General features: G+C 38.7%; 1 protein-coding gene across 1 annotated transcript in view; it reads left to right on the plus strand.

The window, feature by feature from the left end:
- The window catches only part of LOC140482376 (kinesin heavy chain), a 210,553-nt gene that overhangs the window by 108,478 nt on the left and 88,652 nt on the right, over positions 1-13,423 (plus strand). Inside the window, exons 7-9 of the mRNA XM_072579763.1 lie at positions 1,472-1,559; positions 11,379-11,503; positions 12,383-12,487. Coding sequence (XP_072435864.1) covers positions 1,472-1,559; positions 11,379-11,503; positions 12,383-12,487 — 318 coding nt within the window. The remainder of the gene's footprint in view (positions 1-1,471; positions 1,560-11,378; positions 11,504-12,382; positions 12,488-13,423) is intronic.

Consider the following 13,423-nt stretch of genomic DNA (forward strand, 5'->3'; position numbering starts at 1 on the left):
AACAAGAACACTGAGTCAATAACCTGTGGACTTTAAAGTTAGGTTAGAGGAGGAGGGTGGGAGGGAGGCCCTACGGAAGTAGGACCTGGGGTCTAGAACACACCCACTCAAATACTAATCACTTACCTTCCCGCCCAGCTATGCGCTCCAACCTCACTTCCGCTGCCCGCTACAGGTAAGTAATTTTGAAACAAACTGTCTTACCTTAGCTGTAGTCTCCCGGGTTCGTTTTTCCTCGGCCGCTGCTCCCACTCAAAAAAAAAAAGGAGGTTTATAAAAATCATGAGTGGCATAGATAAGGTGAATGGCAGGTATCTTTTCCCTAGGGTGGGGGAGTTTGAGACTAGGGGGCCATATTTTTAAGGTGAGAGGAGAAGTATTTTAAAAAGACACGAGGGACAACTGTTTTATACAGAGTGGTCTGTGTGGAAAGAACTTGGAGAAGAAGTGGTGAATGCAGGTACAGTTATACAGTTTAAAAGTTATTTTGATAAGTACATGAGTAAGAAATGTTTGGAGGGGTATGGGCCAAGTGCAGGCAGGTGGGACGATTTAGTTGAGTATTATGTTCAGTAGGGACTAGTTAGACCGAAGGGTCTGTTTCCTTGCTGTATGACTCTGTGACTGTAATCCCCTGAAACCCTCACTCTGCCAATAGTTGCTTGTGATCTGGGATTCAGCAATGATCCAAGGCCTCAGTTGCATGGAACCTTGCCTTTGGGGAGGCCTTCCATTGGCCAGTTAAGTGCCTGAGTGGTTCTTACTTTGGTGGGCCTTCCTTAAAAGAGGTCAGTGCAGCTTCTCAAGTCAGCAGTATTGACCTTCCTCACTGCTTATAAATACTGCCCCTTGTTTATGATTTGCATGATGATGCACATAATCTAAATGCTTAAGTACGCTCTGAAAATAAGAGTGAGATAACATAAAAAAAGCATAAGACATATAGAAAGCCATTCAATCCACCACACTTGTGCTGACTAAGAGAGCGCCATTGAATTATTCCCCCACTTTTATCCCATAATTTATTCCCCTTTAAGTAGTTATCCAACTTTCTGCTGAAAGTTGTTTTTGATCCTACTTCATCACTTTTTCAGCTAATGGATTCCAGATCATAAAAAACTTGCCTCATGAAACAATTTTCCCTCATGTCGCTTCCCATCTTCCTGGCCAAGAAGCAAATTATATTGAAGAGATTTAAGAATTAGAGTGATATTTAAGAGCATGTGAAAGAATTAGTGTCCATGTACCTAAGTATTAGCTGTAGGGTGAAACCATTTTGGAAGACTATTGCAAATGCAGGTCCAAAATTATATTAACTTTGCAAAACATTTCCTTGTGCTTCTTAAAATGAAACTCATGTGTTTGCTGATATTTTATAAATGCAGTCCACTTTAACCTGAGGAAAACTTGTTGTGCTGTTCATGGTCTTTAAAATATTTCCAATAACTTTACTTTTGTAAAATTTCCAAAGGGTTGTACGGAGAGGTTTGTTTCTAGCCCTGAAGAGGTAATGGATGTTATTGATGAAGGAAAGGCAAACCGTCATGTTGCTGTCACGAGTGAGTAACTGCAAATATTTTCATATCCTATAAACTCTACATGGGTTTTGGGGCTTTGATACATTAAAGTTTGAGCATTAATGTGGACCATGAAAGTTTTAAAATTTATCGATGACTGGTTAGTTCCTGCACAACATGCTCTGTTGTGACTCATTCTCTTTAGCATATACTGCGTAGGTCTTGATTCTGAAAGGATGACAGCCAAATATTTCTGAAACATTCTTTAACCTGTTTTTCTCCAAGAGTTGTAGTACAGTTTGTAAATCAAAACATGGAACAAGTTTGTGGGTCATTTTTGTTAATTACCTGCTTTGAGCCATGCACCCTGTCTTCTGCCCCTCTGTAAGTCCATTCAAGTGTTTTGGCTGTGAAAAGTATAATATAAATCCGGGTTGGTGCTATTTTAACTTTTATTCTAAATAAAATGGTTAGATAATAGATAGTCAAGCAACTAATGAGACAGCATTGATGTCACTTCCTCATAAACAGTAAATAACAAAGAACTCATTTGACTCACATTGATTGATTGTTGTGGAAAGTCTTTGCTCCCATTGGCCCAGTTCATACTGCCATAGAGGCATTTGGAAAGATTAAACAAAAGTGTCGATTGATATTTTGATTCCTAAAAATAACTGGTAACACAAAGAAGGTCTATTATATCCTTTTGTAGACATGAAACAAAGGATTAGATTTAACAGCTAGAAGCTTACTAAAGAAGACAGCAGAATTGCAGATAAAATGTTTGAAATGTTCAGCACATATCTCCAGCCAAAATCATACTTCAAGGCCTCAGACAGGAGATAGGTGACAATATCTTTGTAACAAGAATGAAGAATACAGCCAAAAAATATAAGTTTAAAGATACAGACGAATGGCTGATAAATCAAATAATTTGCGGTTCTGCACATGCTCAAATATAGCAAGTGCTAATCGGAAAGGACAAGTTCACCATATTGCATGGCATAAGCACTGCTGGAGCACATGAGGCTGCAAGGAGATAGATGAGGATGCTAACCTACCCAAACAGCTAGCCTTCAGTTAAGTCATGAAAAAGGCATCGGGGTAAGTTACTAAACCAGCAACAAAAAAAATACTCAAACTAGAGAGTTTTGCAGTAACTGTGCACGGTCACCTGAACTCTCAGACTGGAGTTACTATCCTGCATATGGAACACTTACTTAAAGGTCAGTCACTGAGAAGAGTTGTGCAGAGCGAAGGAAGGTGAGTCACGAGGGAAACTGGGCAAAGGGGTAGGAAATGAAACCAAAGCACAGAGTCATAGACATGTACAGCATGGAAACAAATCCTTCAGCCCAACTTGTCCATACCGACCAGATATCCTAAATTAATTTAGTCTCATTTGCCAGCATTTGGCCCATACTCCTCTCAAACCATTATATTCATATACCCATTCAAATGCCTTTTAAATGTTGTAATTGTACCAATCTCCACCACTTCCTCTGGCAGCTCATTCCATACACACACCACCTCTGTATGAAAATGTTGCCCCTTAGGTGCCTTTTAAATCTTTCCCCTCTCACCCTAGACCTATGCCCTCTAGTTTTGGATCCCCCCACCCCAGGGAAAAGACCTTATATATTTATCCTATTCATGCCCCTCATTATTTTATAAGCCTCTAAAAACCTCTATTGTGTCCCACAGCCTCCAATGCTCCAGGGAAAACAGCCCCAGCCTGTTCAACCTCTCCCTATAGCTCAAATCCTCCAACCCTGGCAACATCCTTATAAATCTTTTCTGAACCCTTTCAAATTTCACAGCATTCTTCCTGTAGCAAGGAGACCAGAATTGCATGCAGTATTCCATTAGTGGCCTAGCCAATGTCCTACAATTTCCCATGTGGTTTCTACCTTTGTCACCATTTCCTCTTTTTAAAGTGCCATTGCTTTGATCTCCCCCCCTCCCCCCGCCCCAGAGTTCCAAAACAATGCAACTACTTTTAAAACAGAAATGAATGCTCCTAGAATTCAAGAAAATTACCTCCAACACTGAAAATACCTCAAAAAAGGAGTAGCTCTAACAGCCACAACTTTTTCCCGTCCTTCATCTTGGATTACCCAGGGAATCTTATATGTTTCAATATGATCACTTCTCATCTAAATTCCAATGATTAAAGTCTCAACATGCCTGCTGTTTGCTCATAAAGCAATCTCTCCACATCAGAGATTAACCTATTGAATCTTGTCTGAAGTGCCTTCAATGAAATAATATCTTTATTTAAAGAAGGGAACCAAAACTATTTTCAGTATTCCAGATGTGGGCTCATCAGTACATTGTACAGTTGCACTAGGACTTCATGACCCTTACTCTTCAACCCACCGAAATAAGGGCCAACATTTCATTAGCCTTCTTTATTACCTACTGTACCTTGATGTGAGCTTTGTACTTAGAACATAAGAAACCCCAAATACTGCAATGTTATGTAGTCTCTTTCCCTAGATTTAAATAATACTGTCCTTGAAGTTCTATCTTCCAAAAAAACTTCGTATTTTCCCACATTATGCTCCTTTGCCCACTTACATAACCTAAAACTATCGCTTTATAAACTGTTTGTATCTTTCTCTGAACTTGCCTTTCCACCTACTTTTGTGTCAACTCCAAAATTTGACTACTGTGTACTCTGTTCCTTCTTCCAGGTTATTAATACAAATATTGTATATAGTCTAAGTTCAAATGCAACAAGATCTTCTATATCTGGCCAACAAGATGCCAATGAGTTTCAGTAGACAATGGACAGATGTGGATAGGTTGTTTCTCCTTGTGGGACAGTCTAAGACCAGAGGGTATAATCTTAGAATAAGGTGCCACACATTTAAACATGAGGAGCAATTTCTCATCTCTGAGGTTAGTGAATATATGGAATTATTTATCATAGAAGGCTATAAAGGCTGAGAAAAACAGGTTTTTAATTCATTAAGGACTCAAGGGTTATGAGGTAAAGGCCGTAAACTGGCATTGAGAATTATCAGCAGACAGGCAGGAGGCTGGAAGAACACAGGCCAGGCAGCATCAGGAGGTGGAGAAGTCGACGTTTTGACAGTAACCCTTCTTCAGGATTGAGGGTGGGTATAGGGGGAGCTGCAGATAAAGGGGGTGGTGGTGAAGTGGGGAGAGGTGGAGTCAGGTAAAGGGTACGATCTGGTTGGTCAGTGGGAGGAATGGATCTGGTTGGTGGCAGGGATGAGTTACAATGAGGGGCAGGTGCTGTGAAGGGAGTTGGGGGATGGGGAGGAAGGTTGTTTGATCTTGGGGAACTCAAGGTTGAGTCCTCCAGGCTGTAGGCTGCCCAGGTGGAAGGTGAGGTGTTGTTCCTCCTATAGGCACTGTGGTTTGTTTTGGCAATGGAGGAGGCCAAGGATGTTCATGCCAGAAAGGGAGTGGTTGAGGGAATTGAAATGGGTGGCGACTGGGAGGTCCGGTCATCCCCTATGGGCCCAGCTGCGACGCTTGGTGAGCCATTGCCTAAGGTTATGTTTGGACTCCCTGATGTCGAGAAGATCACATTGGGAGCACCTGATGCAATAAACTAGGTTTACCTCTGTTGAGAATTATCAGATCAGCCATGATCTTATTGAAAAGGGGAGCAGGCTCGATGGGCTGAATGGCTTTCTGCTCCTAGTTCATATGACCTTGTGGACAGAGGAACTGCCTGGATGTGATAGTTCCAAGAGAGAAGTAATTCACAAAGCCATTCAGTTCAAGAACAGAGTGAGAAATACAATTACAATGATAAATCTAAAGGTAAAGATTAATACCGGAATATAGAGTAGCATCATTCCACTGAGACTATACCAGAAGCTCTTTCCTGAAAATTTGGAAGGAAGCGGATATCCAAGAAAAGTTGTTTTGAAACAATAATTGGGGAACTGAGATTCTACAACTAGGAACAACCACAATCAGAGGGACAGATGAAGGAAAAGACATTAACTCAATACCCTATGTCACTGAAACAGATGACACTGCTGTCTGTGAAGACTGCAGATTATCTTAGCAAAACATGAGGGGAAGGAGGTGACACTGAGTGTTGAAGATTGCAAACCCACTGAAAAGCATTCACCAATCAGATGGAAAGAAGATCGAGTACAAATGAACCCAAAAGGTTTCAGTGAAATGGTTGAATGCTTTGAAGAAGCAAAGGAACAGGGGTAGGCCATTCAGTCATCAGACCAACATGCTTTTTACTCAACAACCCCCATAACTATTTCTACCATTGATAACCAAAAATGTATCAGCCTCTAGTTTAAATATTTTTGAATTCTGTGTTTCTGCAGCCCTCTGGGATAATTAACTCCAACGATTCACCACCACCTGAATAAATAAAGTTGTCTTCCTCTCAGTCGTAATTTCATCCTGCTTATTTTTAAAATGTGCTGCTGAGTCTAGATTCCCCGAGGAGGGGGTTCATCTTACCTGCATCTACCCTGTCTATCCCCTTTCAATCATTTTGTAAGTTTTAGTGAGATAATCTCTCATTCATTAAAACTCTCTCAGGAATATAGGCCCAGTTTTCCCAATCTCCCTTCATTGGATTGTTCCACCATCCTGGAAACATCTGGTGGGTCATTGTTGCACTCCTTCTATGGCAATCATATCCTTCCTGAGATAAAGAATTAAAATTTTCAAGTACAATCTAATTAAGCTCCTAGACAATTAAGCAAGACTTAACCACTTCTCCAATCAAATCCTCTTATGATAAGTGCTAACATTCTATTAGCCTTCCTATTATATCGCACCACGACTGAGAGGGAGACAACTTTATTTATTCAGGTGGTGGTGAATCGTTGGAGTTAATTATCCCAGAGGGCTGCAGAAACACAGAATTCAAAAATATTTAAACTAGAGGCTGATACATTTTTGGTTATCAATGGTAGAAATAGTTATGGGGGTTGATGGGTAAAAGGCATGATGGTCTGATGAATGAATGGCCTATCCCCCGTACCTATGTTCCTATTCTCAAAATCTTCAAACCATTCAACCATTTCACTGAAACCTTTTGGGTTCATTTGTACTCGATCTTCTTTCCATCTGATCAGTGAATGCTTTTCAATGGGTTTGCAATCTTCAGCAACTTATTAACAAGGACTTGTTACTCCAAGTTACTTTGCAGATCTATACTTTCCAACCTCTCACCACCAAGAAATAAATGCACATCTGTTCTTCCTACCAAGATAGATAACCTCAGATTTTCTATATTATATTTCATGTGGCATTTTCTTGCCCAATCACTAACCCCGTCCAAATCCTCCTGAAAATATTTTACATCTCCCTTAAACACAAGCATCCCTGCTGAGCTTCATATGATCTGCAAACTTGGAAATATTTCATTTTGTCCCCAAGTTGGAGTCATTGTAAATAGTTGAAGCTCAAGTACCGATCTTTGCGGTACCCTGCTAATAACAGTCTGTGGACTCAGGACTCAGGAATTACTATCTGTCTGTTTACCAAAACCTAATCCATGTCAGTGCAATACCTCCTATCCCATATGCTTTAATTTTGTAATCCAATTGAAAATCTTTCTGATAATTCAAATATGCTACGTCTATTGAGTCAATTTTATCAATTTTGTTATTGACATCCTCCAAAAACTACAAATTTTCAAACATTATTTTCTACTTGCAAATCCATGCTGACTATGCACAGATTATTTTTATACAGTCTGTCCTTTGTCAATCCTTTATGATGAATTCTGGCATTTTTCCCGTGACTGACATAAGGTTAACAGGTCTGCAGTTCCCCATGTGGTTTTCCTTTGCTCATTTCTTGAATAGAGGGCTGACGTTTGCAAGCTTTAAATCTGCAGGAATCGTTCACGTAACTATGGATTTTAAAAGATGATTACCAACTTCCTTCAATGTAAACTATCAGGTTCCAGGACCTATAAATTTTCAACCCCATTAATTTATCCAGTTTCACTGTTTACTAATGCTAATTTCCACCAACTTCTCATTCTCCTGAGTCTGTCTGATCTTCCATTTTGCGGGGGTATCTTCCTCAGTGAAGACACGTAAAAATGATCATTTAGTTTATCTGTTGTCTTTCCTTTCCCCAGATCTGAACCTGCTTTGAATAGATTTGCATTTGGCTTAACCAAGCATTTCTTTTTTATGAGTCGAGAAGTGTGGAAGAGGAAAAATACAACAGGTCAGGCAGCATCCAAGGAGCAGGAGAGTCGACGTTTCAGTCATAAGCCTTCATTATCTACCTGTTGAAGTTTTTACAGTCTTTTAAAATGTATTTTGCTGCATTGCATTTATATTCGGTTCCATCTTTCCTTTATCAGTTTCCTGATCCTCCATTGCTGTATTCTAAAACCTTGTCAATCCTCAGATTTATGTACTTATTTATTGACCAACATACCCCGTATAAAATATCAACAGAACTAAAAGTTAAGCTTAGAAGAGATGTCCAAGAGATAGAAGAAATAAAGGAGATTGCCAGAGTCAGGGAGGCTAGAAATTGGATAAATCCTGTTGTGGTGAGTAATAGGCTGGATGAATGGCTAAGAATCTGCCTTGATCCATAAGACCTTAACCATGCCATAACAATTAATCAAATGTCCACTTGATTATTAGGAGAGATCATACCAGCAATGGCAAAAGCAAGAGTTTTCAGCAGACTGGATGTCAGTAATGACCAGTGAAATGTGAAACTGGACAGGAAATCTTCACTGTTGACAACATCCAATACACCCGAAAGGTTGTACAAGTTCCTGTGTCTCGTGCATTAAGTTGTGCCAGAATGCATTCTGGAAGACTTAGATGAGGCCTATAGAGATTGCAAAGAAACAGTTGGGGTAACAGATCATGCACAGGTATAAACAATGAAGCTCATGATAGCCACTTACATGAAAGAATGGAGAGAACCAGAAAAGCTGGGACCAAGTTAAACACAGACAAATGGATTGCGGAAGTAACTGAATGTCAGTTTTCCTGAATGGTGTGCACACTGGATAGCATTGAGCCATGTCCTGACAGGATCATGACTAGAATGTAAACCCCAAGAGATAAGGGAGTTAAGAACTTTCCTTGGCTTAATCCAATATTTGAGATCCTTCATACCGCATAAGTCAGTCACAATAGCAAACTTGCAGGAGGTAATGATAGAAAATGCAGACTATCCGTGGTCAGATTCATGCAGCAGGTGTTTAAACAAACACAAAGTAATAATATGCAAAAGAGGTAGGTCTGTCATGCTATGATCGCAAGACACCTTGTCACATTGCAAGTAGATGTTTCTCCTAAAGGACTGGGAGCAATCTTTGTGCAAGATGGAATACCAGTAGTATTTGTATCCAAGTCTCAAACCTCAGCTGTTTGCTGAGTCATTTTCAACCTACACCTGAGCTGGAAAATCAGAAAAGATTATTGGTAACAGCACTGGAAACATCATTATCCAGTGAGACAACATTAACAACAGAAACAACAGAGAACAACAAATGCTGAATCTACAAGGTGGAGGCACAACATCTTAATATGTAAGCAATGCCATGAAACTTCTTCAGAAAATACTTTTGGAAAAAAGTGCACACTGTAAAAGATTATAAAAGGGGCTTAGTTTATTCCAAAACAAAAATAGATTGGTAGTTTTCTTCTAGATTAGAAAATTCAATGACCAATGTTATAGTGATAGGAGTAAGGTGTTTTAAAAGAAAGAGCAATACTACATCATGTTGTATTGCCTGTGAAAAGCTCAGAACTAGTTAGTCAGACGCCAGTGTTTGTGAGGTAACTGTTCCAGTGGAGGCCATATTCATGGCTACCCTGGGTTGTAAGGTTTGTGCACATAAAGTCACTGGCCTAGGCAGTCTTCTGACCAGGCATGCAGGGCAGTTGTATTAAAGACAGAGCTCTTATCTTTTCAATGTCAAACTGCAATAATTTCCTAGATATGAGAACCAAAAAGGCAACCAAAACTCAACAATAAAATAAAATGATATTGAAGTACAATATTTGCTCTTTGCATTTCTGATTCATTTGTCTGTCTAAGTTTTTTTGGTCCTTCATTCATGCCTTTGTTATCTCTATTTTTGATCATTGCAATTCACTACTGGCTAGCTTTCCACTTTCCACCCTGCAAAAGCTTGCTTTCAATAACCATATTGCTTCAGTTAAGTCCCATTCACCCATCATGCCTGTGCTCACTGAATCACATTGGTTCCTGGTTAAACACCTCCCAATTTTTAAATTTTTCTCGTCTTCAAATCTCTCTATTCGTCTCTCTATTTCATCACTCTATAATCTTATCTAGGTCCGCAACCTTTCCACAATACATTCATTTCTAATTCCCACCTCTAAACATTCCCATTCTGATCGCTCCATCAATTGCCTAGGCCATGAGCTCATACAGGCGAAAGTGAGGACTGCAGATGCTGGAGGTTAGAGTCGTGAGTGTGGTGCTGGAAAAGCACAGCAGGTCAGGCAGCATGGAGGAGCAGGAAAATTGACGTTTTCGGCAAAAACTATATGAGCTCAGACAGTTTACCTCCTGAAACCTTTCGCTTCTCTACCACATGTTTCTCCTTAAAACGTAACTCTTAAATTAAACTTGGTCATTCCTACTTATTTGACTTGGTATCATATTTTTATTTATAATGCCTCTGTGAAATGCCTTGGATGTGTATTGTTAAAGATACTATTCAAATATAAGGAATTGGAGATAAGGGAAATAAAACACGTTCTCTTGTTTCATTGGATGAATTGTAGATTAGAAATTCCGAGACCCTGATGATGCTTTCAGATATACATGAATTAATAGAAGCATGTTTATTATGCATCCCTTCTACCTTCAAAGGTTTCATATCTTTGAATACATCATGAAGACAAAATTCAGGCACATCTGTTGGAAAGCATGCCTGCAGTGGTTAAAGAACAAAGAACAAAGAAAATTTACAGCCCAGGAACTGGCCCTTCGGCCCTCCAAGTCTGAGCCTATCCAAATGTACTGTCTAAACCTGTTGGTCAATTCCTAAGCATTTGTATCCCTCTGCTCACCACCTACTCATGCATCTGTCCAGATGCATCTTAAATGAATCTACCATGCCTGCCTCTACCACCTCTGCTGGCAACGCATTCCAGATGCCCACCACCCTCTGTGTGAAGTACTTGCTGCGTGTATCCCCCTTAAACTTTCCACCTCTCACCTTGAAAGCATGACCTCTCGCTATTGAATCCTTCACCCTGGAAGAAAGCTTGTCTCTATCCACCCTGTCTATACCCTTCATGATTTTGTAAACCTCAATCAGGTCCCCCCTCAATCTCCTTTTTTTCTAATGAAAATAAACCTAACCGACTCAACCTCTGTTCATAGCTAGCACCTTCCATACCAGACAACATCCTCGCAAACCTTCTCTGCACCCTCTCCAAAGCGTGGATCATTACTCAAAGTGTAAAGCTTCCCACTGACGATGACATTTTGTGAGAATTTCATAGCAGAAAGCACTTTCAAGTAATCCAGAATTCTCACCTTTTAATGCCAAATTCTCAATGAGTAAAAGAAAAACAGTCAAGGTTGAGCAGCTTGAACAGCACCTAAAGGGAAAGTAGATTGCTTTCTTTTGGTGTTGCAGTTACAACTGGCTGCAGCATTGGGTATGTGTATGGTAATGTTGCCTTACAATGATGTGGAAATCATTAAACTTTTTATGTTGTCTTCACTCTTTACAAGTACAATCCAGTCCTCTGATCTTTTGCCATAGCCCTGCAACTTTCTGCCATTTAATAATTTGTCCAATTAACTATTGGATCTTGCTTGATAGTGAATAAACAGTTGACTTCCAATTAACTTTACTTTTTGTCTACACAGACATGAATGAACACAGTTCTCGAAGCCACAGCATCTTTCTCATTAATATTAAACAGGAGAACATGGAAACGGAGAAGAAACTTAGTGGCAAACTGTACCTTGTAGATTTAGCTGGCAGTGAAAAGGTGAAATATACTTTCTTTGGATGTTTTATCGTGATGCAGTGATTTTGGTTTAACTATTAGTTGTGAAGAGAAATCAAAGCTGTGTGACCCCTGCCTCATTATCTTTATTGGAATTAATAGTACTACACAAGATAGACTCAAAAATGCTTTTGTCTTTATGGGAGTACAATTAGTCGAAACTTAAAATAGTAGTTTGCTAAACAGAAATGAAAGTACTTACTCAGCTTCTAATTAACTGGATTAATTGCTGTCCAATTTGTTAAAACATTGATTCATTCTATAAGCTCTTTATTCTAATGGAATACCTGAATAGATAATTAAATTGGATTTCTTGGGAGTGTCCAAGTTTTAAGTGCTGATTTGTTTCCTTTAAACAAAACCAATTGTATACCATAGCAAGTTATCAGTGTTGCAAAGACATTTCACATTCACAGAAGCCCTTTTCTTTCTCCATAGTCAATTTGCCATTGCTTCAATTATTGTGCCATTGTTCAGATGGCCTTGAACTCTGTGGTTTTCCTTTATGCAATACTGGAATTGTTGCAAATAGCAGCCATAATAATTTGAACCTCAATTTTTCTACATTAAGGTGGACCTTCAGTTGGGATTTCATTAGTTTCTTTGATTTTATGTGAGCAATTTTTACTCCCAATGTACCAATTGCCTTATGACCAGCCACTTGATAGAAAGGGAGAAGCTACACTGAATAGATGGAAAGAGTTAACAAAAATGATCTGAATATCTTTTTGACTGATTTTAAAAAAACAATGTCATTGTATTTTTTGATAGAGCTGAATCTAATCAATTTGATACCCATATTGTAAAAGGACTTTAGCTAGTTAATTAGAACACCTTCATGATTGTATCTGTTCACTCTAGGTCAGCAAGACTGGAGCTGAAGGAGCTGTCCTTGATGAAGCTAAAAACATCAATAAGTCACTTTCTGCTCTGGGGAATGTAATTTCTGCCCTGGCTGAGGGAACTGTAAGTCTTCTTAATACATTATAATTCATTAAATTTGTTATTATATTGTGATTTTCCCACAAGCTAATAATTAATGAAACACATCACATTGGAATGACATCACCTGATTGATAAGGAAGGATTAATGCATATTGATGTGACAGATAACTAATCCGATTCTCATGCAATTTCAAGAGAGAAAAGTTCAAAACCTCATACGTTCGATGGAGATATATTTTTAAAAAACAATGTTTCAAAATGCAATTGAATATTCTGATTTTCAAGTAGTGAAATCATGAATAAATGTATTATTCCAGACTATAATTATCAAAATGATACCATAAATCAGGTGACTGTTTGATTAATAGATTGGTCAGCTGAATGATCACAATTAACTTTAGTATTAAACTTTTATCGATTTGTACGGTAGTTTTGCATGGTTGCACATCTGTCGTGAGACTTTGCAATGTGAGTGTGTTCGATGATGACATTAAAACTGTGCAACCTTGATAATTGCATTTTTGTATTTATTGCCTTTACTTCTGTTGAAGCAATTACTAAAGTCTACTGGAGAATGAGCTCACAATAGTCTGTTATTTAATCATTTGTGCAACAAGAAAAGTTCTAAGCCGGATTTATCTCTGAGAAACTAGCCTTAGTCTGGACATGTATATGAACTGAAGAAATTCCAGACTATAATTTTATTTTTTTTGCCTGATGTATACAGCCATCTGGAATGTCCTTCCAACAAAGCAATACTGCTTTATATGGGGACTATTTAAAGTAAACATTATAATGTAGAATAGTAGAATAAAACTCATATTTTTATTTTTATTGAATTTCCATATACATTCGATTTGCATCATCTTCACTGTTAAATATGAGCCTAGTTTTTTTATTCTTTTTTTATTATACAAAAAATTGACGATGAATCACAGTGCTAATTTATTATCAATC

The sequence above is a fragment of the Chiloscyllium punctatum genome, chromosome 10 (assembly GCF_047496795.1).
Source record: "Chiloscyllium punctatum isolate Juve2018m chromosome 10, sChiPun1.3, whole genome shotgun sequence".
NCBI classification, from domain to species: Eukaryota; Metazoa; Chordata; class Chondrichthyes; order Orectolobiformes; family Hemiscylliidae; genus Chiloscyllium; species Chiloscyllium punctatum.